Source organism: Saprolegnia parasitica, assembly GCF_000151545.1.
Source record: "Saprolegnia parasitica CBS 223.65 unplaced genomic scaffold supercont2.60, whole genome shotgun sequence".
Classification (NCBI taxonomy): Eukaryota; Oomycota; class Saprolegniomycetes; order Saprolegniales; family Saprolegniaceae; genus Saprolegnia; species Saprolegnia parasitica.
The window spans coordinates 204,712-227,674 of record NW_012156454.1 but is presented as its reverse complement, the minus strand read 5'-3'; the positions used below and the strand labels follow the sequence as shown (position 1 = coordinate 227,674).

The 22,963-nt window shown below is 57.5% G+C and overlaps 13 protein-coding genes across 13 annotated transcripts in view; 10 read left to right on the top strand and 3 right to left on the bottom strand.

The window, feature by feature from the left end:
• SPRG_22256 (hypothetical protein) overlaps window positions 1-691 on the top strand; it is a gene marked incomplete at both ends in the record, with an annotated part of 1,308 nt that extends 617 nt beyond the window's left edge. The window contains one exon of the mRNA XM_012350030.1: window positions 47-691. Coding sequence (XP_012205420.1) covers window positions 47-691 — 645 coding nt within the window. The remainder of the gene's footprint in view (window positions 1-46) is intronic.
• A 2,337-nt stretch (window positions 692-3,028) lies between these two features.
• SPRG_22255 (hypothetical protein) lies at window positions 3,029-3,649 on the top strand. The gene is made up of 5 exons (XM_012350029.1): window positions 3,029-3,113; window positions 3,171-3,269; window positions 3,316-3,414; window positions 3,462-3,560; window positions 3,609-3,649. Exons 1-3 carry the CDS (start codon window positions 3,049-3,051, stop codon window positions 3,365-3,367), a joined length of 216 nt encoding a protein of 71 aa, XP_012205419.1. The 5' UTR covers window positions 3,029-3,048; the 3' UTR covers window positions 3,368-3,414; window positions 3,462-3,560; window positions 3,609-3,649.
• An 822-nt stretch (window positions 3,650-4,471) lies between these two features.
• On the top strand, window positions 4,472-5,252 carry SPRG_10089 (TKL protein kinase; the record flags this gene model as incomplete). Its single annotated transcript, XM_012350017.1, has 2 exons — window positions 4,472-4,605; window positions 4,655-5,252. The coding sequence occupies 2 exons, from the start codon at window positions 4,472-4,474 to the stop codon at window positions 5,250-5,252; spliced, it is 732 nt and encodes a 243-aa protein (XP_012205407.1).
• Window positions 5,253-6,101: 849 nt separating this feature from the next.
• On the top strand, window positions 6,102-6,691 carry SPRG_22254 (hypothetical protein; the record flags this gene model as incomplete). The annotated part of the gene is made up of 5 exons (XM_012350028.1): window positions 6,102-6,113; window positions 6,169-6,267; window positions 6,313-6,408; window positions 6,475-6,570; window positions 6,614-6,691. Coding segments are annotated over 5 exons (381 nt in total), but the record flags the coding sequence as incomplete, so codon positions are not given.
• Window positions 6,692-7,359: 668 nt separating this feature from the next.
• On the top strand, window positions 7,360-8,448 carry SPRG_10088 (TKL protein kinase; the record flags this gene model as incomplete). The annotated part of the gene is made up of 3 exons (XM_012350016.1): window positions 7,360-7,436; window positions 7,496-7,656; window positions 7,707-8,448. Exons 1-3 carry the CDS (start codon window positions 7,392-7,394, stop codon window positions 8,446-8,448), a joined length of 948 nt encoding a protein of 315 aa, XP_012205406.1. The 5' UTR covers window positions 7,360-7,391.
• A 536-nt stretch (window positions 8,449-8,984) lies between these two features.
• SPRG_10087 (serine/threonine protein kinase) lies at window positions 8,985-10,668 on the top strand. The gene is made up of 6 exons (XM_012350015.1): window positions 8,985-9,078; window positions 9,125-9,424; window positions 9,478-9,645; window positions 9,703-9,795; window positions 9,839-9,945; window positions 9,998-10,668. Exons 2-6 carry the CDS (start codon window positions 9,248-9,250, stop codon window positions 10,611-10,613), a joined length of 1,161 nt encoding a protein of 386 aa, XP_012205405.1. The 5' UTR covers window positions 8,985-9,078; window positions 9,125-9,247; the 3' UTR covers window positions 10,614-10,668.
• An 873-nt stretch (window positions 10,669-11,541) lies between these two features.
• On the bottom strand, window positions 11,542-13,423 carry SPRG_10086 (CMGC/RCK protein kinase). The gene is made up of 7 exons (XM_012350014.1): window positions 13,165-13,423; window positions 12,584-13,108; window positions 12,323-12,491; window positions 12,194-12,257; window positions 12,041-12,148; window positions 11,718-11,994; window positions 11,542-11,656 (listed from the first exon to the last, which is right to left on the bottom strand). Exons 1-7 carry the CDS (start codon window positions 13,388-13,390, stop codon window positions 11,619-11,621), a joined length of 1,407 nt encoding a protein of 468 aa, XP_012205404.1. The 5' UTR covers window positions 13,391-13,423; the 3' UTR covers window positions 11,542-11,618.
• An 81-nt stretch (window positions 13,424-13,504) lies between these two features.
• On the top strand, window positions 13,505-13,745 carry SPRG_20893 (hypothetical protein; the record flags this gene model as incomplete). The annotated part of the gene is made up of 2 exons (XM_012350027.1): window positions 13,505-13,568; window positions 13,612-13,745. Coding segments are annotated over 2 exons (198 nt in total), but the record flags the coding sequence as incomplete, so codon positions are not given.
• A 369-nt stretch (window positions 13,746-14,114) lies between these two features.
• Window positions 14,115-15,876, top strand: SPRG_10085 (hypothetical protein; the record flags this gene model as incomplete). The annotated part of the gene is made up of 7 exons (XM_012350013.1): window positions 14,115-14,770; window positions 14,821-14,987; window positions 15,038-15,212; window positions 15,269-15,324; window positions 15,374-15,547; window positions 15,597-15,722; window positions 15,778-15,876. Exons 1-7 carry the CDS (start codon window positions 14,176-14,178, stop codon window positions 15,874-15,876), a joined length of 1,392 nt encoding a protein of 463 aa, XP_012205403.1. The 5' UTR covers window positions 14,115-14,175.
• A 245-nt stretch (window positions 15,877-16,121) lies between these two features.
• Window positions 16,122-16,960, top strand: SPRG_10084 (hypothetical protein). The gene is made up of 2 exons (XM_012350012.1): window positions 16,122-16,393; window positions 16,436-16,960. The coding sequence occupies exons 1-2, from the start codon at window positions 16,126-16,128 to the stop codon at window positions 16,918-16,920; spliced, it is 753 nt and encodes a 250-aa protein (XP_012205402.1). The 5' UTR covers window positions 16,122-16,125; the 3' UTR covers window positions 16,921-16,960.
• Window positions 16,961-17,538: 578 nt separating this feature from the next.
• On the top strand, window positions 17,539-18,202 carry SPRG_10083 (hypothetical protein; the record flags this gene model as incomplete). The annotated part of the gene is made up of 3 exons (XM_012350011.1): window positions 17,539-17,634; window positions 17,688-17,848; window positions 17,911-18,202. The coding sequence occupies 3 exons, from the start codon at window positions 17,539-17,541 to the stop codon at window positions 18,200-18,202; spliced, it is 549 nt and encodes a 182-aa protein (XP_012205401.1).
• A 359-nt stretch (window positions 18,203-18,561) lies between these two features.
• On the bottom strand, window positions 18,562-19,426 carry SPRG_10082 (hypothetical protein). The gene has a single exon (XM_012350010.1). It carries the CDS (start codon window positions 19,401-19,403, stop codon window positions 18,630-18,632), a length of 774 nt encoding a protein of 257 aa, XP_012205400.1. The 5' UTR covers window positions 19,404-19,426; the 3' UTR covers window positions 18,562-18,629.
• A 990-nt stretch (window positions 19,427-20,416) lies between these two features.
• On the bottom strand, window positions 20,417-21,746 carry SPRG_10081 (hypothetical protein). The gene is made up of 7 exons (XM_012350009.1): window positions 21,666-21,746; window positions 21,221-21,619; window positions 21,085-21,168; window positions 20,963-21,037; window positions 20,685-20,916; window positions 20,601-20,632; window positions 20,417-20,552 (listed from the first exon to the last, which is right to left on the bottom strand). Exons 1-7 carry the CDS (start codon window positions 21,702-21,704, stop codon window positions 20,457-20,459), a joined length of 957 nt encoding a protein of 318 aa, XP_012205399.1. The 5' UTR covers window positions 21,705-21,746; the 3' UTR covers window positions 20,417-20,456.
• Window positions 21,747-22,963: the final 1,217 nt, after the last annotated feature.

Sequence of the window (22,963 nt, the reverse complement as noted above, 5' to 3'; positions counted from 1 at the left end):
CACGGCCGGCACGTGGTTCCTCTTCGACATTGTGTTTTACGCCCAGAACCTCTTTTCGGCCTCGATTCTGTCGGTGATTGGCGCCAACTCGACGCTCCAGACGATCGCGCTCCAGAACGTTTTGATCTCGGCCGTGGCGCTGCCGGGTTACTACGTTGCGTGCTTTTTCATCAACAAGATGGGTCGCAAGCTCATCATGCTCCAGGGTCTTACGTGGATGACCATCATCTTTTTCGTGTTGGCGATCTGGTGGGACTCGATCAAGGGTCAGAGCGCGCTCTTCATCATCCTCTTTGGCCTCACGCTCTTCTTCTCCAACTTTGGCCCCAACATGTCGACGTTCGTCATGCCCACGGAGATGTACCCGACGGCCATCAAGAGCTCGTGCCACGGCTTCTCGGCCGCCATGGGCAAGGCGGGCGCGGCCATTGGCTCGTACGGCTTTGCGCACTGGGTGAAGGCGCCCGGCTTTGGCTACGTTGGCACGTGGTACACGTTTGCAGGCATTTGCTTGTTGACGCTTCTCCTCACGTGGTTTTGCATGTTTGACAACAACGACGGCGACATGTCCAACATTGACAACGAGTTCAAGGCCAAGCTCGCGCTCGAGACGAACGAGACGCGTCAGTCGTTTGTCGCGGGGGACGAGCCACACGAGTTTGAAAAGGACGTGGGCTACATCAAGGCGTAGTTGGTGGTTACCTACTCCAATCCAATTATTGTTATTTTGTACATTGTACATTGTACTGCGCACTAGGCGTATTCGCTAGCAAGTGACGCAACGCGTCGCCTACGGTTCGGGTCCAACGACACATTTCCGAGACAGCCAAAACTTAAGAATAAAGTAAAATAAAGAATCAGTGCTTTTAGTCTTTTCCGCCTAGGGCGCAGGTAGAAGAGACGACGTTGCCATGCGTACAGCCGCGTCTCAGACCCCAAAAACGCTCGTGTCGGTGTCCACCATCTCTTCAATCGGGATCTCTTGCATCGCCGCGATTGTCGCCACTCCCTCGTGCGTCTCGTTGTGGGCCACACCGACTTGGTCGCGGTGCAAGCTATCTTGGCCGGCGAGGAGCTCGTCGCGCACATGGGCAAGCTCGGTCACCAGAGCGTGACCTTGCGCGTCAAGTCGTTATCTTGTGCACAAAATCACACATTCTACCTGTCTCGCATGCAGATGAACTTGTGGCGATCGTGGTGCGGACGTCCGTCGCTTGGCCGTTGTCGTCTACCAGAGATAAGCCACTATGATGCCACCTTTTGACAAAAGGTTTTGGAAAGCACACGATGTAGTACGGCGCCGACCAAATACGCGGCGCCAACGTCGGCCTCGTCGCCCATCGCTTGGGCATCGATCGGGCACGTGGATGGATCATGGAGCCGAGATGGACTTGCGTGGCGCTGCGGGCGTCGGTCGAATTTTGTACTACTGCCCGCTTGGCGAGATAGAGCCCCCTGACTATTAGCATGGCCTTGCTATTTGTATGGCGAGGATCGTAATGCCGGACAATCCGCGCTTGCGCTTGTTATGCTAATGCGTCGTCGGCCTTTGCGCGGACGCCGACCCGCTCCTGCGGCCGATTGCAGCAGACCTCGTCGAGCTGCTCCAATACTTCATCGATTATACTATGGGCCGCGCTCCCTTCAGGTCGTGCGAGCAGCACAACAGCTTAGCATAATGTCATTTACGCATATATGAATCCGACACGAGTGGATTGTATGGCGAAAGCTCATGTCATGACGTACAAGTCTATGAAAACGTTTAGAGTCGGGGGCCACTCATCCGTCATTGATCTGACACCGTGGCGTCGGGCAGGTTCTTGTTGTACCTGTCGTTTGAAAGCGGTCGAGTTGATGTCACTTGAATTTATTTGACGCTATTGTTTAGGAGGCCCGTGCTGGTCGCCATCGCCGTCCACTACATAAGATCTTGAACTTCGACCCCCCGTAGGTTGCGTCGCGGTAGACACGTCCTATCATTTCCAGCAACTTTGAAGTGCATGCTTGGTCGGAAACGTGACAGAAAATGACAAAAGCGGGTGCAAAACTGAACAAACGCAGGCATCAACGAACCATTCTGGGAATCGGCGTTCTACGCCTGGTGGGCTTGGAAACACAAACGTTCAATAAAATTTGAAGTGTAGCTGCTCACGGTAGAGAGTGCGGTCGGTGGTTGCGTCCCTTCCGGTCTCGCATCGATCGGAAAGGGGACGTTTCCTAGCGTAGCTTTCAAACTCGATTTTCAACCAATCGGGCAGGGAGCTAGCGCAAACGAACGGAGCCCCACAGCTCCCAGTTTAGGAATATCATGCTCGGCAGCAAGTGGTTTTTCTAACCCGCCCGCCATCCCACTCGGCGGCGGTAATGTCAACATCACGTTCCTCCTCCCGCGCGACGAAGATGTGGTAGAAAACAAACGCTGTAGAAGGAACCCAGGATTTAAACCCCTTTTTGTCTCTCGAATGCAATTTACAACGCTTCTTGTCATTTTCCGTGTCACGTCGTCCGTCCGGATTGCGATCGTCACTTGCCATTGCGATTTTTTGCCCAGCAAGCGCAAGGTGCAGCTTGCGCGACGATGCACCGCCATCTCACTCGTCTTCACCTTGTAGAACATGAGTCTTGTCGACGCAGTGACTCGTGGCGACACGGCGACCGTCGACGCGCTCCTCCTAGATGGCGCCGATCCCGACAGCTGCAACCCTGTAGCCTCGCCCCAACGATCAATCATACCACAATGCAATTTAGGTCGGTAGCCCAGTGCTCTGTATCGCGGCGGCGGAAGGGCACGTCGACATTGCTGCACTGCTCCTCAAGGCGGGTGCCTCGGTCAACTTGCAACAACGGGTTCGCTTCTTGTACCTCGTAGTTGGCTCATGTTGGCCATTAGAGTGGGCAGACACCGCTCATGGGGGCTGCGCATTGTGGCCTTGTCGAGCTCGTGCGTCTGCTTCTCGACCACGATGCCGACGTCAACCATCCCAACCTGGTACATTCTGCGTGCAACGACCGCTTCACTGGGTTCGTAGACTGACACGGCACTCGGCTATGCGGTCAGCGGTGGCCACGAAGACGTTGTCAAGGAGCTCATTGCCGCGGGTGCAAATGTGCACGTAAACAATCAAGTGGTACGTGTCGAGCACACAGCGATGCGGACAGAATGGATGTAGACCAAAGTATCGCCCCTCTTGCTCGCCGCAAACCGAGGATATGTGTCCATTGCCTCGCGACTGCTTGCAGCCGGCGCCACCGTTTCAAGTGTCGACAAGGTACATCGTCGCCGGCGATGGCGCGGTTGAGCAGAGTACACGATAGGATGGAAATGGAGTCGTGTTCCATGCCGCCAAGCAAGGTCACACCGACATGATCCATTTTCTTGTGCGCAATAAGGCGGATCCAAACGCGACGTCACCGGTACACGAGCGCGTCTTGATACGTTGGCTCATGGATACTATTGACAGTCGGGCACGTCGCCGTTGTTTGTCGCCAGCGCGACGGGACGAATCGACGCGATCAAAGCCTTGCTCGACGCCGGCGCCCACATCCGCCACCCTGCAGCGGTTCGATTATACTATGTTCAACCGAGACAAAGCTGACCGATGGTGTAGACCCCGTGCCTGCACGCTGCAGTGAAGTTTGACCACTCGGAGATTGTAGCCTTCCTGCTCCACGCAGGAGCGGACGTGAACGCGACGACCTCGGTACCCAACACGATTTTACTACTCGACTCCAATGGAGATTGAATAGTTGGGCATCACAGCACTGCACACAGCTGCTCACCGTGGCCTCGCACACATTGTGCGCCAGCTAGCGTATGCGAGAGCCAAGCTCGACGCGCGGACCTTTGTGCGTTTGGAGGCCAATTATCGCAGCACTTATTGTACATGCAGGATGGAAAGACCGCCGTCACGTTTGCTCAAAACAAGGGACATGCAGAGGTTCTCTCTGTCCTCTACGAAGTGCGCGTCAGGGTACTCTCCATCACGGCAGCGGCCATGACCAGCTAACTCGAGTTTACGACGCAGAAAATGGAGCTATTGCATGCAGCCCGCCACGGTGACGTCGACACCGTCCAAGCGCTGCTTGCCGAAGGTCTCAGCGTCAACGAGACGGACGAGGTACATCAGCACCCCCCGCTGATCTATCAGCTATACTAGCATGATAATACGTTGCTCCATCTGGCACTCCTCGGTCGGCACGACGCGCTTGTGTCGGAGCTCCTAAAGTGCCCGTTGGTGGAGCTCTACGGCTGCAACGAGGTCTGGAAACCCATCGAAACACCGAATCAAACGCTCGTTTCTTGTAGTTTGGTGAATCCCCGGTAGCAATTGCGATCAAGTTGGGACATCAGTCGCTCGTTCGTGAGTTGCACGCCACGCACGCTCCCACTGCTATCCACGTACGATAACGACATGCGTTGCCCGTTGCCCATATGAAGTAGGTGCCAGCACGTCCGACGGCAAAGCTGCAAATGCTCGGCCGCGGCGGCTGCGGCATCGTCTTTAAAGATCAACTCTTTGGCAACGACGTGGCGGTCAAGACAGTCGTGAACTCGGGTCGCGAGGCTGCCAAAACCCTCCAAGAGGAGATTGAAATCCTTGAAAAGTAAGACACCTGCTGGGACTTGAGCTCGCATCACGCTTTACGTGAATAGCAATCCGTCGCCGTACCTTGTGCGGCTGATTGCGACGGCCGGCGCCAAGTCGGACGCGCCGCAGCTCTTTTTCGAGTACATGGACGGCGGCAACCTCACGTCGCACCTCGAGAAGCTGGCGAGAGACGAGGAAGCGCTTGCCACCTACACGCCCATTGAGATTCTCTGGGTCGTCGCCAACGCTTTGAACGACCTCCATGTCAAGAACGTCGTCCATCGCGACATCAAGACCGACAACATCCTCCTCTCTTCCAAGTACTACATCAAAGTGGGCGACGTGGGCATCGCCAAGGAGGAGTCAACGAACATGACGACGGGTGCTGGCACGAGCAAGTGGCGAGCGCCCGAAGTCCTCACGTCTGGAAGCCGCTACGGCACGCCCGCCGACATTTACTCGTTCGGGATCCTCCTCCAGACGCTGTACCCGAACCCTACCGATGCGAGTACCGAGTGGGCCCAAGCCCTCGCAGTGAAATGCACGGCGATCGATCCAACGCGCCGTCCGACGGCGGCCGAGCTCGTCGACATCTTCCTGCCCAAGTTGCAGTCGTACGGCCTCGAATGTTTTGCAATGTATAACTTGTCATGTGCTCTGTAGACAACGAAACCTCGTTGCATCGATGCCGATCTTTGAGAAAGCCCGAGCGGTGCATCTTTCATCAATGGCAATCGCGTCATCGCACCACTGGCAACTAGGCGGGCCTCCAAGCGATCGAGCCCATCGTTGTGCCACAGCGCGAAGTGTCCGAGGCGATGACGAGCCGCAACGAGCCGCCAATCATCCCATCGGTATGCGTTTCTACACTATTTGGGGCGTCACAGTATAGTCCATAGCGCACTACGCAGACCGAAGAACATCTTAGCGTACGTCTCTCTTCAACGACATTGGTGGTAAACCTTGATCGCTCCTTGTGTAGAAGGAGGCACAGTTCCTACATGCCGCGCACCTCGGTGACGTCGACGCGGTTCGCGCCTTCCTCGCAAGTGGCGTCCACCCCGATAGCTCATATGAGGTGCGACACCGTGATCGCTTTGGATGCTAACTACATATTGCTTCAGTCGCGCGAGACGGCACTCTCGTTTGCCGTGTCCCGTGGCCACTGTGAGATGGTGGATGTGCTGCTGGCATCCCATGCGAACGTCAACCTGGCGACGACGGTACACGCGTCATCCTCCTCGTCATCCCGTTCCATCGAGACGTGCGGTTAGAACGGCTTGACGCCACTACACGAAGCAGCTCGACACAGCTCGGTCGCGGTGCTTCAAAAGCTCCTCCGCGTCCCCAGCGTCCACCTCAATCCGCGCGATATCGTACGATAGCGCCGGGCTCCGTGCCATGGTCTCATACAATTTGGTGTAGAAACAACGCACGCCGTTGCACTATGCGTTGTTGAGCAAGTTTCCGGCAAACGTTTTCGCGCTCGTGTGCGCTGGCGCCGACCTCGAAGCGGCCGACGACGTACTTTACGCTGAGAAAGCGAACGGAAAACGCAGCTTCGTCGTTGTCATCATAGGAGCTCGATCGGCCGTTGCACTACACGGCGATGCTCGGCGACATGGCCATGGCGACGCTTCTTCTTCAGCACAACGCGCGAATCAACGAGCGCAACAAGGTGCTATCGACGTCACCGGCGCACCGCTAACGATGTGTCGCGTAGGCGGGCGAGACACCTCTCTTCGCAGCGATGATGTATGAGCATACCAAAGTGGCGGCGCTTCTTTTGACCGAAAGGGCCAACGCCAACGTCCTCGTGGTAGTACTCCCACTGCTTCTTTTGTCATATCTGTCGCAGCGATCAAATTGATGTAATATGGGATAGAACGGACAGAGTGTGCTCTACTGCGCCTGCGAGCGGGGTCTCGCCGACATCATTCTGCTACTCCTCGCGAATACGACCGACGTCAATGCCAAGCACGTACGATGAAAGTCAAAGAAGGAAGCAGCATGACGCTGTGTAGAATGGATTTTCGCCGCTCGCGACAGCGGTTGTCGGCGGGCACGCGGACGTTGCCGCGCTGCTCCTCACGTCGCCCCACATTGATCGCAACGAGCGCCATGAGGTAGACGCTTGTCTTCACGATACATGTCGCAATGCGCCAATGGTCGTAGAGTGGCTTGACATTGATGCACCTCGCGGTGAATTCTGGCAACGGGGACGTTGTCCGAACCCTGCTGCAGGCCGGTTTTGACTTTGACGAAAGAGACACGACGGTACAGTTTACACTGCTGCCTCGTGTCGCGTGGGCGAGAGGCTCTCGGATGTAGATGCTTGCTCGTGCAGTCGACTTGGCGACAAAGCTGCAGAAGAATGCCGTGCTCGAGGCGTTCCAACCCGTCGAGAACCATGTACACGTCTCTTTTGGAAGCGATCACCTTTGATGATGGATGGTCGACTAGCGGTGGGAGTTGATGCTGGCGATAGACCGTCATGATGCGCCGGGCTTTGCGGCGCTTCTCCAAGAGCCGTACAGCTGCAACGTCTACGATGAGGTACATACACCCGCGAGCAGCGAAACGACGACGCACTTATTATGTACCAGGTCGGGTGCTCACTGGTGCATATGGCCGTCCTTGCAAACAACGAAGCAATACTCGACCTGCTTCTCGCCAAGCCACGCGTGCGCCTCGCGACACCCAACCACGTACAACGACGCTGCTTCCAGCAAGCTACCCAAGCTGGATTTGTAGGAGAACAAAACGCCACTGGCGATTGCCGTTGAGCGCGGCTATGCCTCGATGGCCAAAAAGCTCTTTCATACCGTGCACGCGGGGGTGTATGCAGTAGGCGCCATCTCTCTCTCGCTCCCGTAGCAATATGCACACGGTGATGGGTTTTTTAGATTTCCGACAAGGACTATGACGTGACGACGACGGAGCTTGGCCAGGGCGGGTTTGGGGTCGTCTACCTCGGTTCGTACGAGGGCCAAAAGGTTGCGGTCAAGAAGGTTCGAAGCGCCAACCACATTTCGTCGATCAAAGCCGAAGTCGACGCGCTCCTGGCGTACGGCTGCATGAAGCATACAAAGCGATTTTTCTCACGTGTGGTTCAAGGTGCCCATCGCCGTACCTCGTGCGGCTTGTCGCGGTCGCGAACCGCGACTCGGCGGCGCCAACGCTTCTGTTTGAGCACATGGACGGCGGCAGCCTTCGTTCGTTCCTGGACAAGAAGCGGTTGCACGAACGCACGTCGGCGCGCGTGACCAACCTTCACGTGGCGTGGGTCGTCGCCAACGCTTTGAAGGATCTTCATTGGAGAAACATGGCGCACCGCGACATCAAGAGCGACAACGTTCTCTTGAGCTCCAGCGACGAGATCAAGCTCGGCGACCTTGGACTGGCGCGTATCGTGGCCACCGAGATGACGGAAGCGCCCGGTACGCGGCTTTGGATGGCGCCTGAGATCCTTCGAGCCAATGGCACCTCCTATGGTCTTGCCGCCGACATTTACGCGTTTGGCGTCCTCCTCACGGAGCTCGCCACGGGCCAGCTGCCGTACTTTGACCAAGACGTTCAAGACCCGATTGCGTTTACCCGCGGTGTCATCGACGGCTCGCTTCGCCCGACGCTACCCACCGAGTGTCAGTGCGAGCCGTGGCTGCGCACGCTGGCAGACATGTGTCTGCGTGGTGACCCCGCGAAGCGCCCGACAGTCGATCAGATCGTAGCGATACTTCAAAACGAGGTGGCGGCTGCCCCGACAGCGGGCATGGATGTACGCAGCTTGTCGTATCGGTGGCTGCTAACTGCGTTTGGAGTAGGCGTCAACAATGTTCCTGCGTGCGGTGGCAAGTGATAACGTCGACGTGGTGGTGCAGCTCCTCCGCGACGGCCTCTCGCATGGCGCTGCGCTTCCGGTATCCAGCCCGACGACCGACGTCCACCAAAACGCATCGTGTAGGGCGACATGTCGCTCTTGGTGGCGGCGACCAACGCGGGTGCGATTGCGACTGTGCGGCTCCTCCTGGATCGCGGTGCAGACGTCAACGCCTTGATCGTACATGACGTTCATGATGGGCCACCGTCACCGTGTGCGGTAGGGTGGTCAAGCACCGCTGCACGAAGCTGCGACACGAGGCAACGTGGACATTCTTCGCCTCTTCCTCGATGCGGGGGCCGACGCTGACACACAAGACCACGTACGCATCTCAATACGAAAGCGGCGCACACCACGAGGGCGTAGGAGGGCAAGACGCCATTGGCGTGCGCAGTGAAGGCGGCGAGCGAATCGTGCATCAAGCAGCTTCTCGCGACGGGGGCCGATGTCAGCATTTCTACGACGGTGTCCATGTGTGTAATCGCTATTCGCTGATAGAGGCAATTCGATCTTTAGGGCGGATACTCGCCACTCGAGACGGCGCAACAGGCCGATGAGAAAGACGAAGTGCACCGCTTTGTGCCCCTGCTCTTGCTCGCGGCGCATCGGGTAACTTGCGAGCCATGGGAAGCGCGGCATGCCAAGGGGGTTGTAGGATGCAAACGCGCCAGAGCTTTTTTGCGTCTCCTGCAGTAGCTGGCACCCGGTCGAGGCCGACTGTTCGTGTGGGTATCAGGCCTCGACACACGACCGCGTGGTGGCTGTGCTGCGATGCTTGATGCGGCTGCACCATCGCGGCCACGTGGTCAACTGGGCGCGGACGTGCACCACCTGTCGCAAGGAAACCATGGTGCTCGTCGACACCGTCTGCCCCGAATGCTCGTGCCCGCAACCGAGCACGAACGAAGTCAAAACGATGAGCTCGCGCTTGACGGTCGCGCTCAAAACGCGTTCCGTACGACATGTGTATGGGTAGCAACAAAAAACATGTGAGGCGCGTTGCACTAGGCTACCACCAAGGGACGTGCGATCCCGCACGCCATTCAGCGCTGGCTGACCCACTCGACAACCTCTGCCGCGCCGTCGCAGGAGCCGCTGCGGTTGTATCTACCCCAACAGCTCTGGACGGGCCGCGACAACAACGACGCGCGCCGAACAAGATCGTCTCAGACACTGGTCCGTGGATGCGTTGCGAGCACAAGCACACTGTGACGATGGTGGTATTGTTACTAGGGCGAGTTTTTACCGTGGGTAGCTGGCGGCTGCATCGGCAACGCCGCCCTCGCCCGCGCAAAGTACGCAGCGTCGGCCCAACCCGTGTTTGAGGTAGTGCAACAAGGATGCAACCGATGGACAACATTTGTACAAGGTGCCCGGCACCGATTTGCCCGAGCCTGGCGTTCCGTTCGAGTTGCACGGCCGGGTCGTCACGCACCGTCACGTGGGCGACGACGACGATCTCGAAGCCATTGCGAGGTACATGCTACCTTCCGTCGACACTGGAGACCACAGGGCCTTGTGTGCGTAGATGCACGTCCCCGTTTCTCGTGACGGTCGTGGCCACTGCAGCGCCCAAGAGCATGCTTGTCGAGTTTTTGGTGAGCAAAAGTCTCCGATGTGTGCTCGAGGATACGTCCGTGCGTGCGACGTGGCCAGCCGATCCTACACTGAAGGTCATGATTCTCTACACCGTGGCCAACGCCCTCGTGGACCTCCACACGCACGGCATCGTCCATGGCCACCTCTCGAGCTACGACGTGATTTGGAGCTCCACCGAGTTCGTTCAAGTCGACGTCCCCGGCATCGTTGGCCTCGATCAAGCGCGTCTGGCGTGGGTGGCCCCCGAGGTGCTTGCAGGCGACTCGCCACCGTCGTTTGCGTCCGACATGTACGCCTTTGGCGTCCTCATGACTGAGCTCGACACGTTTTCGCTGCCATTTGAAGGCTACGGTTTGGACGATCGAGTCGCTATAACGACGGCTGTTGTCGACGGCGGTCTGCGTCCAACGCTAGGCGACGACTGCGAAGACTGGTACCGCACACTGGTCGACCGCTGCTTGCACATGGACCCGAGTTTGCGCCCGACGGCGTCCGATGTCGCCAACTTTTTGCAAGCGTTCGTCAACGATACCGCGACGGAGTGATCCAGAAAAGGCACGAGACCAATGTAATAGATGCGATGCGTATCTTATGCTTTGGATATTCCGCCTCACACATCAATCGACCACGAATCGTGAGGAAATCACTGAAGAGTCATCACGATTTGCGCCAGGCTCCCAACAAGGGCATAATACTGCTAGATGGTATTGTTGGCGCGAAGTGTAGTCGATCCTTCTCACGCGCCGGGCTTTTGGGCGTCCTGCTAATGGCGTCGTCCCCATGATGACACCATCGTCACGAGAGACACATATGCCAAACATTTAAACGGCATTCCAGCCAATCAGAGGCGCTAATAGAGACAAGACAATACTCGACCATGTCGACATGAGAGCTCTCTGCCGCGAGCTACAGGGCAACGCGTCATATTGATTTTGAATCATGATTGAGCTCGATTGATGGACCAATCAACGCGTTGATTGACATGATATCCACCAATCAGAGACCAGATCTTTAAAGAAGTGCACTGTCGAGTCAACTGGGGTCGCGGGTCACTCAGTGCCACATTTCGAGATACCGCGAGGACGGTGCCAAGTGGCATCGGAGGGACGCAATATATTCTGTCATATTGCCGTCACGGGCCTTCGCAACTACAGAAGAGCCCGATGCCACGGCCCGTCGAGCGAATCAAGACGAAGGAGATAGCTAGTCTCCATGTATGCGAAGTCATTGCTAGTACACTGTACAACAAAGATAACGCGAAACTCGTATTAATATATATAAAGTTGGCATTGCTTGCAAAGCCTCCAAGTTGACAGTTCTAGCAGTACAGTTTAATGGTCGAAGGGATACTGCCTGACATGCTGCCACAGATATGGGCATGTCGTGTCGAGCGGCTCGTTTTGAAGCAGCAAGAGCTCGATACTGGCAGTCAAGACGCCCGAAAAGATAGCTGCCACAGCGTCCATCGCAACGCGGTTTGAGAGAGTGTGTATTCGAGCGGTTATGACCGGACCTATTCTACGAGAACCTACCCACTAGGAACGAGTGTCTTATTTACGTCGCGACTTGGCCGCTCCACTCGGCGCGGCTACGCAATTATTCAGCCTTTGTCCCTACCAAAACGTTTCTCGACAGCGTAATCGTCGTACCTCCTATGGATTTTGTCGGATTCTTATTTGCCTTGGAGCTCGGGTTGTTGGCTGCCTTCATCGACGACACTTTGTACGAAGCGATGCTGCCGCCGGCGTTGGCCAGGTTGTTGACCGCTGCCTGGGGCGCGGGTTTTCGGGCCTTGGTCGTCTCGGCCACGTTGGTCGATCGGTAAATATTCTTCTTCTTGCTCGCGTCCGGCAAGACGACGCCCTTGGCACCTTTACCAGCGTTTGGAAGCAGCATCGAGGCATTGATAGGCGGCAGTTCATTGATCTACATCACATTGCGTCCTCCTGCGCAAGGTTGACGCCTACGGCACCTCGTACGCCGTCGACTCCTTCTCTGACGCGCCCCCATCCATCGAGTATTCATGATCTTCGTGCGGTTTTGCCAGCATCGGCAGTGGCCGCACCTTCTCGACGTCGTCCTAATTGCATTCTTGCTGGCGTCCTGAAGAATATCGTTGGACTACCTTGACGCCTTTGGCGCGGTGTTTGGCGGGCGGCGGATTGGCCGCCGGGACACTCGGTTGCTTCCTACGATCGTATGTTTTCAGGTCGATGGACAGTATTGTCCGTATACGGAGAATATGTAGACGTACGGGAGCTGGTCTTGGGCCGCCGCGAGCGCGGCTTCTTCAATTTCGCGCATTTCCCGAAAATACTCGTGCCGAAGTGCTTCGCGCGCGTTCGTGCGCTTGCTCGGGTCGTACACCAGCATCTTGCACATGAGATCGACCGCTTCCGGCGACGCGTGTGGAATGAGCTTGGCTACAACGTTGCCACGTCAGTTGATCGATTGAAACAAAAATGAAACATGCAAAAATGCGAAAATACAAAAATCCAAAAATCCAAAAATGTACCGATGCTCGTGCCGTCGTCGTGGGCAAAGTTAAAGTCAATGTGGGCCGCACCCTTGCGTCGAAAGACGTCGAGCACGTCTGGCAGCGGCGTACCGAGGATCTTGTGGATGCGGTTGATTTGGTCGAGTTCGTCGGAGCCCGGGAAGAGCGGGTACAAACTCGTGATTTCAAAAAATACACACCCGACGCCCCAGAGGTCCATTTCGGGGCCGTAGTAGCCGTCCGTGAGGAGGCACTCGGGCGCACGGTACCAGCGCGTCGAAATGTACTCGGTGTACGGCTGCTTAGAGTAAATGCCGCGGCAGCTGCCAAAGTCGGCGAGCTTGAGAAACTCGTTGTTCTCGACAAGGATGTTTTCGGGCTTGATGTCGCGATGGAAGATGCCCTTGTTGTGCATGTGGTCCAGCGACTTGACGAGCTGGTACATGAGCGACCGAATGAGCTCCGGATTGAGGTACGTTCGTCGACCCCGGATCATTTCGTAGAGGTTGGCGTCCATGAGCTCAAACACGAGCGCGAGGCGTCCTAATCGACCATGACAAGGAGGCGGTGAGAATGCCAATCAGATCTGGTTGGCCTACCAGACGGCTGGTCATACAAGACTTCTTCGAGCTTGATAATGTGCGGGTGCGGCGAGAGACGCCGTAGCGCCTGGATCTCTCGGAGATTGTTCACTTGGTCAATCGACTCGAAGTGGTTCTTCATGCACTTGATCGCATGGTACTTGGAGTCCTTGACGTTCTGCGCCTTGAGCACCTCGGAGAACGTGCCTTCGCCCTTCTTGGACACGAGCCGGTACTTGCGCATCGCCGACGACGTCGGTCGGATAGTTTGCCGACCTATTTCTGGCGGGCTCCACGCGAGAGCTGCAACCGCCTCGGCTTAAAATACTTGCGATGACTTCTATAGTCTAAAAGTTAGTCGACTACGAACGACAACAGATTCCAAGCTCGCTCTCGATACTGCCACCGCGCCAGTCACCGCTGTGCGTACTACCTGATATACATGGTATCTGATGTCGCGTGTAGTAGACCTAGACGACTCGACAGCCATCGAGCTGACTGGCATGTCACCTTTGACATCTTCTAGTCGATGTCTACGTGTTGCAGGTTATCAAATTTCGACTAGAGCCACGCAGCCGCTAGTTGGAGACACCTACTAGTACTCGTTCAAGGTCGTCGGGCAATGCTATTAGACGCTGGAGTGGACGATGCCGTGCGGGTCGCCGACATGAAAAGCCCAGTGGAAAGCTGATGCGCACATTTTGTGTGTAGTTAGTGTATCGTATGTACTAACTAACGATCTTCACCGAGCTTTCACCACCTGTACCGCATTTGTGTTGTCGAATGAGATGTCATACGGCCAATGTACATTATAGACAGTTGAGAGCGAGGGCTAGTTGGCAAGGTGGGCAGGTGGAAGTCGCTTCGACACCATGCGTCGAACGTCGGCTCCCCCTCCGGCAGTCGGTCCGATTTCAGCCAATCGCAGGTCGTTCCAAACCTTCTAGCGAATCAGAGACGAGAACGCAGTTTGCTGCCCCAATCAGCGCGTCGTCGAAACATCGACGCAAGAGCTTCAGGCCGACGAGCATGGGCAACAGCAGCAGCAACGCCCGGCGCCGAGCGTCGTCCGCGCGGAGGCGCGCCGAGTCGACGCCGCAGCTTTCGCCTGTCCCGACGACCGAGCCGCCAGCGCGCGACCGCCCGGCGTCGCAGCGCCGTTCGCTGACCGACCTTCCGACGACGCAAGGTGGCATCCAGCGTGGCCAAGAGGCGGTCGAGGACGCGACCGACCAGCTCGGGTACTGGTCGCTGCTGCGCCACGGCTACGAGAGCTTGGTGAATCTCATCATCCGGCCGCCGCGTGCGCAGTACGACGTCGACGAGCTCGGGCCCGTCGAGTTTCCGCTCTCTGGCACGCGCTTCCGCCGCACCGACTTTAGCATTTCCGTGTCGCGCCAAGGACAGAGTATGCAGATGCAGTGTTCGCACTGGGCGCCAGTCGCGCCGACGCTTGCGGCACTGCCTTGCGTCATCTACCTCCACGGCAACTCGTCGTGCAGGCTCGAGGCGCTCTCAGTTCTGCGCTGCGTGCTCGCAAGCGGTGCAACGCTTGTGACGCTCGACTGCATTGGCTGTGGCCAGTCAGACGGCGAGTACATTTCACTCGGCTACTATGAGCGCGGTACGAACGGCTTGGTATCATCATCATGGTCTGCAATCGACGACGCGTAGATGACGTACAGACGCTCGTCGAGCATCTGCGCGGGACGGGCCACGTCTCGTCGATCGCGCTCTGGGGCCGGAGCATGGGCGCCGTCACCGCGCTGCTGCATGCGGACCGGGACCCGTCGATTGCCGGCGTCATCATCGACAGTGCCTTTGCGAACCTCGAGCAGCTCGTACCTTATTTCGCAACGATGCTGCGGGAATCTCACGATGACGCGCCTAGGTCATGGAGATTGTCGAGCACGGCCGGCGCGAAGGCTACACGATCCCCAACATGGTGGTCAAGGTCGCGCTAAAGTTCATCCGGTCGTCCGTGTACAAGCGCGCGCGCTTCGAGCTCCGCGACCTCTCGCCGATCGACCACGTGGACAAGTCGTTCATTCCGGCGCTCTTTGTCGGTACGTCCTCGACCACATCGTCCAGGACGAAATTCACGTTCGCGAATTTGTCCTAGCGGCCCACAAAGATGTGTTTATCCAGCCACACCACAGCGAACAGCTCTTTGAAAAGGTACGCCTGTCAGCGACGCTAGCTGCACGCAACACCTCGCCTCGTCTAGTACGCCGGGGACAAGAACCTCATCAAAGTCCACGGCGACCACAACAGCTCGCGGCCACAGTACCTCCTCGACTCGATCAGCATCTTCCTCCAGAGCGTCATGTGCATCGACGAGGCGCAGACGCTGCATGATCCGTTCACGGGCAGCGGCGTGCCGTGGCACCAAGACGCCATGGTACACTCGATGCCACTATAACGTTGCCCTGACAGTGAGGTGGGAGTAGATCCAGCGGGTGCTGCAGGCGTCCTTGGCCGGCGAAGCCTCGGACGACGACGACGACGATGGTGGTGACGGACCCAACTGGGCATGCACGGCCTGCACCTTTCTCAACGTCGCCAAGCGAAAGCACGTATGTTCTCGTCCCTTCTTCTACGACTTGTACTGACGGAAAGAATGGCTCGTAGTGCACCATGTGTGGCGCCCGCGCCAACCGCGCCGACGTGCATCTTGACGACGTGGTGGTTGACGCGACCGCTTTGCCTGTGGCCGCTGTCGAGAGCTAATGCACCTTTACGTTCTAATATATACTATATTGCATTGCACACTTGTCAATATCGTCCTCGATTTAGGGTCTGGTAGTATTCACTCTACCGCTTGCATGCAATCGACGGTCGATGTTCGCAGGAGCTAAGTATTAGTTAGTTAGTTGAAACGCCGGTGTAACAGTATTTCAATGTCACACTATTTCAAGTGTTTATCCGGAATCGGACCGGATGTGGCGGTGGTCGCCATGCACTTTCCGCCTACGCAGGATGATGCTGGTCAACCGCGTCGTGCGCCGGGCGTCACGCCGGTGTCTGAGCAGCAAGCCGACGACAACGACGACGACTGCAACGACGCCGACGGCGCCCAAGCCCATCACGAACGATACCATGGGCGACACGGCGACGACGCGTCTCTTTGGCTCCGACTGGGCCGACCGGCGCGGGCAGCGCGTCTCGTTCACGATGAAGGTCTACTGGTCCATCTTTGGCCTCTTCATCTTGAACGGCGCCGTGACGCAGATGACGGGCCGCGACGGTACGACCGACTTTATGACCATAAGATTGATTGATGCTGTAGAGTTTCACTACTACGACTTGGTCAAGTCGACGCTCCGCGATGCTGCATTTGGCAAGCCCGCGGCCACGGAGCACGACATGATTGCGGCAGAGGAAGGTGCCGAGGCAGTGGCCGACGAGGCGGCACCGGTCGACGTCCCTGCACCGATTGCACCGGCACCGCCTGTCAACGCACCGGTGGTCGATGTTGTTGCACCGGTGGCCAAGCCGTTGCCGGCATCGACAACGTCGGTGCTCTCGTCGTCGGGGCCAACGCCAATGGGAATGCCCATGGGCGTCATTCCGTCGTTGCAGCGAGCCGCCCCCACAGTCGTCGTGGCGCCCACGGTCGCCGGCGTCCAGTGGCAAGAGGAGCTGGACAACCTCCGCGCATACGAAGCGACGCTGCGAGCAGAGAATGCCCGCAACTTGCGTGCAATCGCAGCCGAGCTCCAAGAGATTGCCATGCTCAAGGGCGAGATCAAGAAGCGGCTCCGATCTGCCTAGTTTCGTCGTGATTGAGGACGCGTTAAGAGAGAACGGTGTTAGAGGTATGCAGTGTGTGTGTTTTGCGTGGGAGGAAGATGCCAGCTACGACGCAGCGCAGTAGCTTGCGCTGTAAATGCTGGCTACTGGCGTCAGCTTCGTCTCTGGTGCAGCTAGGTACCGGGTAGTGTATTGAGTGGTGGTGGCGATTGGATTGTGGTTGGATTCGACCAGAACAAGGTGATCGTCGATCCTCCTACAGGTACGTTCCGAGAGCCTCGAGTAGCCGGGATGATTCATTGACCGCCGTGCCACTTGCCGGATCTGACCACTGGATCCGGTGACGCAACACAGGTCCAGCCATGATTTGCCCGTACAGTGTACCCAGCGCCACCATCGCCAAAGCAGTTGCCTCATACTGCCAAGAGCCGCCGCCGTACAGCAACTGCGCCTGCCGTCTCCAGCGAGCTCGCCGCCCACCAGGTTGGGCCCGCAGTTGAGCACTGTTGAGCGCAGTTGCGCAGCGTGGGTGGCGGCGTGTACTGTCTGTCGAGATGCACATCACCAACACAGCTCTCCAACACAGCTCTCTTTGAGCGTCTTCTTTCTGTAGCAATCACCTTGTCGGTCGTATGCACAATGCGCACCGATGGATGCCCCCTTCGCGTTCCCAGTGCTACTGTACTCACGGCCACTGCGACGTCGGCGCAACCGTCGTCGTCCAAAAACGGTGGCGTACGGTGGGATATCTCAGTGGAACCGACGCTCGGATGCATCGCGCACGACAGATCGCGACGACGATCGGCGGCCGCCGGGCGCTGGCGACGACGCCACGCACCGGCCCGTCGCAGACGACGACCGCATCGCTCGCTGCCGTCGCCGCCGGCCTGGTCGCAGCCTGCATCGTCGTGATCGAGACGTCGGCCCTTGCCCAACCGCCAAAAACCTCGTCATCAAAAGCCCCATTGGCGACGACCAGCCACTCGCACCATTGGCGCACGAGGCACCAAGGGGCGCGGGCAACGTGCCACCACCGTCGTCGTCGTCGTCGTCGTTGAACGCACCCATGCACTTGGCGCTCGCCGCGCCTGGCACCGCCTTGACATCGCCGCCCGCCTTGAACGCGACATCGTCGTCGGTGGATGTCGACCACTGGCAGCAAGAGCTCGAGGGGCTCCGAGCTCTCGAAGTCCAAGTTCGCATCGACTACGCCGACAAGACGGCGCGAACTGCCGAACTGGAGCGCATCGCGGGTACAAAAGCTGCGATCAAGCGCCGCCTGCGGGGCCACACTGCCCCTTGACGCGTGCGTCGACCGTATCGACAAGAGGCACGCAGCAACCATCCATAGCATTAAAATGAAAATCGCTCGACCCGTGCCAGCGTGCGTTCACACGGTTGCGCGTCCTCCCTCTTAAAGTACAGTGGTCGTTGCTTTCTCAGATCGCCTCAAGGATCTTGGCATGTGGGACAAATGTGGCTACTCGCGTGGCGCTCTTCTCTGTACCCGCACACCGTTGCGCCAACTTGCGCGCTATCGCGTTCGCGTGCGAGCGGCCTTCATGGCGCATGGATGAGGCTTGTGCTGCCACCGACTACACACTACGAAGCCAATTTTCGCTTGAATTTCTAGAGGACCGACCGAGACGACGACGACGACAGGGGGAGATGCAAATGGATGAAAATGGTGTATAAGTTAATACGTCACGATAGTAATAACAAAAAGGGTTCTAGGTGCAGAGCTTGTTGGCGCGAAGACGATCCGAGTGACTGAACTCCGAGTTGGTCTTGCAATCGATCGAGCAAAAACCGCGGACCGGCGCCAAGCTCGCGAGGTACCCGCGCGTGCAGTTGAGGCACTTGTCCGTCTCGGCGTACAGCGGCGTCTCGTAGAACGACGACCGGCGCTCGGACGCGAGCCGGTGGTTATCGTCGTTGATGACATAGAACGCACAGGACGACGGGCCGTCGCCGATGGCCTTTTCGGATACGAGGCCTTCAAGCACGAGCCGGTGAAAGAGCTGGACACCCATGAGGCGCGACTTGACGACGCCGTTGTCGACGAGCCAGTTGACGGCCTCCGACTTGACGAAGTACTCGTATGAGAGCCGCGACTGCTTGGAGAGCGAATGCGCGGCAATCTCTTGGTACGCGGCCTCCATCTCGTCGTCCTCAAAGTCGATGTCGGCGTCCGAGACGGGGCTCGACGTCGACGCCGACGAGTCCATGCTGCTCATGTGGCGCAGCGCCGTCGGGTTGCACTCGACACAAACGCGCACGGGCTGGAGGTACCCGAGGGCTGGTAGCGGCGTAAAGTGCGGGCTGCAGTCGGCGCACACGAGGTGGCCGCACGCACGGCAGTGGTGGCGTCGGCGGAACCACGTCGTAAAGGCGTGTTGACACCGAATGCAGGCGTCCGAGGCGTCGTCCGGCTGCCACGGCGCGGCCTTTGTCAGTTCGAGCGGAAGGCTGCTCAGCGGCGCGACGTCAACTACCACACCCATCCGGCTCGACTTGGCGATTTAGAAACTGAAGTCGAGCCATTGAGCCGAGTGAATGCCAGCTGGCACGTGTACCGTAGAGCGGGATGCTGTCTCGGAAAGGCCCATACAGAGCGCGATGCAATCGACCGACCCTCTCCCACTCCTCCGGGTGCCAATGTGCAATGTCGCACCGCTGCCCGATCTTGCAATGGCGCTGACTCCACTTGATCGTTGTATACCGATGGTTGAAGGCATGTGAGCGCGTGGAATGCCTCTTTTGAGACATCACTTGTTTGTATATCAAGCTATCACGTCTGCAAAGCAGCGTAGCATAGTTATGTCTAGTACATAATATGCATTGTGAAGGCTCAGATGGTCGGGCGAACTCGGGTGGCGCCAGCATACAAACCGCAAGATCAAACTCACCCAGAATAGAAAGGGCGACACGTCTGAGTTGCGCGCACTCACACTCGAGTTGTTGAAGCCGTCGACAGGTGGTTCCACGCTGATTTACGAGAGTGGATGATTTTGGGCGCCTGAATTAGAACCGCATATCGGTACTCCGACCAAAGGTCCATACAACGTAGTAGCGAGGGCAACGTTGCGAGCTTGTTGCGAGGATCGTTCTAGATCGCTCGTACAAGCCCTATGGTGTCCTGCCATTGTTGGACGCTTCGACTAGCCTGGTTTAGGATTCTCAGACGCTCGCCATTTGATAGGCCTCTATCTGCACTTTGCAATCAGACGATATTAGTACTAGGAGAGATTGTACCCGGTTTGGAAGCCGAAGTGCTGCTAGAAGGGCATTACGTCCTATGCTTTGGGTCTGAGTCGACCGAGAGGAGCCATTGATCGGTCTGATAACTCGTTGGTGCAAAATGAAGTGCATCGACGAGACAGACACGGCATGCTGATTGTGGTTGACGCTTTGTGCAGCTCTTTGGACACATGCGTTGCTTCGTCGTTAACAACACGTACTCAGATGGACAATGGACGCCATCTGAGTCAGAAAGGACACGGACGAGACGGCAAAGCACGCGAAAGAAAGGCCGTGTACTACATGTAGGTCCATCGCTACGACATGATCGCAGCGTCGTCTTCGTGGGCGTCGACCGACGTCTGGATTGCGTCCAAGCGAGCGAGTAACGCATCAAGGTCGTCGGCGTACGTCTAGATTGCAGTGCGTTTCCAGGGTCTTCCATGCGGCTATCTATGTACCTGCACGCCACACTCGAGCTCGAGCAAGTTGGCTAGCGCATATCGTTTGAGTTTGCACTTTGGTGACAGAAAAGGGGGCGCTACCTTCAAAGGCCGCTTCTTCGGGATCGTTGTTGAGCGACTCGCGCCACTGCCGCGAAAGATCGCGAACGTGCAGCTGAAACACCTCGTCACGAAGTTTCTGGAGCTTGGAGACGTTGCTTGAGTTATGCAAGAGCGACTGCACTTTGGCTTCGTCCGCCGGTGGCAATCCTGGGGCTGGCACCGACGCCTGGAGCTGCCACTTGTCGACAGTCGCCCACCGCGCCTTGGCTTTCTACGCACTGCATTCAACACACCACTTGGTGGCCATGGCAACGCACCAAGTAGAGGTCGTGTAGCTCAGCGTCCGTGGCGTCATTCTCGCCGTCCGTGTCGTTGGTCACCGGGGACGCCTCCTGGGACCGTCGTTTTCTTCCATTGACGTAGAAAGGGTAGGTATTACCTCGACGACTGCGAGGAGCTGCGACGACACTTTTTGAGCGTGTTCCGTGCGCCAGCTCTGCAAGTCCCCAAGCACCTTGTCCATCTAACACGAACCACTCATCAGTCCACACAGACGACGGTAACACGGCGAGAACCTCGTCGATGGTGATGGTGATGGACGTCGGGTCGTCGCCAAGAAGTACGGGCGAGTCGAGCGAGCTCGTCTCGGGACCATGTAGCTCCGACGTCGACTGCTGATTATTGTTGTTGTTGTTGTTAGTGGTGGTGGTGGTGTTATTTGATGGCGCAGACGGCTGCTCGTCCCGCAAGGGTGGTAGCCGTGCTGGATGTCGCTTTTGCTTCTTGAGCGCGGCGGCCTTGAGATGCGCGAGCTGCGGCCCATCTTCGAACCGAACATCCGCGATCGATGGGCTCGCTCGCACTAGAATGTCGCGGTGGGTTGGTGGAGGCGGCTTGGACGGCAGCGACGTGGGCGGAAGGCGAGGCCCCTCCTTGGTCGCTTTCCGGCCCGTCTCGGTCGACTTGAAGATCAGCTACCGCAGGATGCTGCAGGACCCAGACGCGTCGCGGTCGACGTACCTGGATGAGCTTGCGACCGTTGTGCTGGTACTGCTCCATCCGTGTCTCTCGTGGGCGTTACGAGGAGAAACACCTCGCTTTTTACGGCTATGACGTGGCAGTCGGAGCAGCAAGTTGAAGTGCACCCAGGTGTGCGAACAGATTATCAGCAGGTGCTCTTCGGCCAGCACTCGAATTCTCCACCTTCTTCTTCCTTTTCATCTTCTTGCACTTCCGAGTAGAGAACATCCGCCGACGCGCCTCCCTTTGTAGCGGCTGCGTGCGTTCAGCGGGCCCCTACCAGATTGGTCGACCACGTTCAAGTCGTGCAAGCTGCTGCTACACGTTGACATCCTACACTGCAGTAGTAGCGGGCCTGACGGTACACAGCACATAACTCCAAGGAATTTCCTTTCTCGAACTCTTCCCATTGCAAGCGAAACGGGCAAGCTTGGGTGAACGCACCTCGAAATAGCAGATTTGTTGATGTTAAAATGAGACTAACCATATATATTGTTGCTCGCCCGTACGAACATTCAGCCAGACATGCGTGCCTTTTGGACGACGTGGGATTTCCATTGGCCGCCACTTGGTACGCAAAAGGGTATCCGATGCACAAAAAATCGTACCAGAACAAAGACCAGACCACCACCACAATCAGAAGACACGACACCAGACTTGGACATGAGATTTGGATAGCTACTGTAGTTATTTGGATCCGTGGGCCGCGCGCCCCGTTGCACATACCGTAAGGGTCGCGACCCTTCTCGCCAACGTACTCACAGCACAAGCATGGCGTGCCCCTGGGACAGACCGCATCATCCCACGCTGGGCCGTCCGTTTTCAACGCCACATCCGCCAGTGCGCGCCGCCAACCGCCATGACGTGTCGAGCGCGGTGTCGAACCATCGGCCAGTTGTGAGTCTCGTCACAGCCCACTGCAGCGACACCATCACGACGACCGTGACCGCAGAAGACACCAAGTACGAGCCTCATCGTTTACACACTATCCAATGCAATCGTACAATTACTACTGGTCTACGGCTTGGCAAACCACCCGTTGGTCCAGCCCGCCTTGGCTTTCGGCGGCGATGGCTTGGGCACGGACGGGGCCTTGAAAGACGTGAGCTGGCCCTTGATCGCCGCGAGGTTGACCGTGATCGTCGCCTGCGCCCGCCGAGGAAACCACTCGGCGACGCTGACACTGGCGACATCGTGCCGCTCGTAAAAGAGGAGGTAGGCCGACTGCATGAGGCGCGCCGTCATCTCGAGCGCCGGCAACTGCGTCACGGTCGTGTCGTCGAGGCAAAACCACTGCC

Coding starts and splice junctions, on each gene's coding strand:
- SPRG_10082 (XM_012350010.1), bottom strand. CDS start 19,403: ATGGGTGTGGTAGTTGACGTCGCGCCGCTGAGCAGCCTTCCGCTCGAA.
- SPRG_10084 (XM_012350012.1), top strand. CDS start 16,126: ATGATGCTGGTCAACCGCGTCGTGCGCCGGGCGTCACGCCGGTGTCTG. Junction 16,394..16,435: donor GCAGATGACGGGCCGCGACG/GTACGACCGACT, acceptor TTGATGCTGTAG/AGTTTCACTACTACGACTTG.
- SPRG_10087 (XM_012350015.1), top strand. CDS start 9,248: ATGCGGCTGCACCATCGCGGCCACGTGGTCAACTGGGCGCGGACGTGC. Junction 9,646..9,702: donor CAAGATCGTCTCAGACACTG/GTCCGTGGATGC, acceptor TATTGTTACTAG/GGCGAGTTTTTACCGTGGGT. Junction 9,796..9,838: donor CGGCCCAACCCGTGTTTGAG/GTAGTGCAACAA, acceptor CATTTGTACAAG/GTGCCCGGCACCGATTTGCC.
- SPRG_10086 (XM_012350014.1), bottom strand. CDS start 13,390: ATGCGCAAGTACCGGCTCGTGTCCAAGAAGGGCGAAGGCACGTTCTCC. Junction 11,995..12,040: donor AGGAGTCGACGGCGTACGAG/GTGCCGTAGGCG, acceptor AATGTGATGTAG/ATCAATGAACTGCCGCCTAT. Junction 11,657..11,717: donor TCCGACAAAATCCATAGGAG/GTACGACGATTA, acceptor ATAATTGCGTAG/CCGCGCCGAGTGGAGCGGCC.
- SPRG_22255 (XM_012350029.1), top strand. CDS start 3,049: ATGCGGTCAGCGGTGGCCACGAAGACGTTGTCAAGGAGCTCATTGCCG. Junction 3,114..3,170: donor CCGCGGGTGCAAATGTGCAC/GTAAACAATCAA, acceptor GAATGGATGTAG/ACCAAAGTATCGCCCCTCTT. Junction 3,270..3,315: donor CCGTTTCAAGTGTCGACAAG/GTACATCGTCGC, acceptor AGTACACGATAG/GATGGAAATGGAGTCGTGTT.
- SPRG_10081 (XM_012350009.1), bottom strand. CDS start 21,704: ATGGAGCAGTACCAGCACAACGGTCGCAAGCTCATCCAG. Junction 21,620..21,665: donor ACGGTCGCAAGCTCATCCAG/GTACGTCGACCG, acceptor ATCCTGCGGTAG/CTGATCTTCAAGTCGACCGA. Junction 20,633..20,684: donor CGAAGAAGCGGCCTTTGAAG/GTAGCGCCCCCT, acceptor GATATGCGCTAG/CCAACTTGCTCGAGCTCGAG.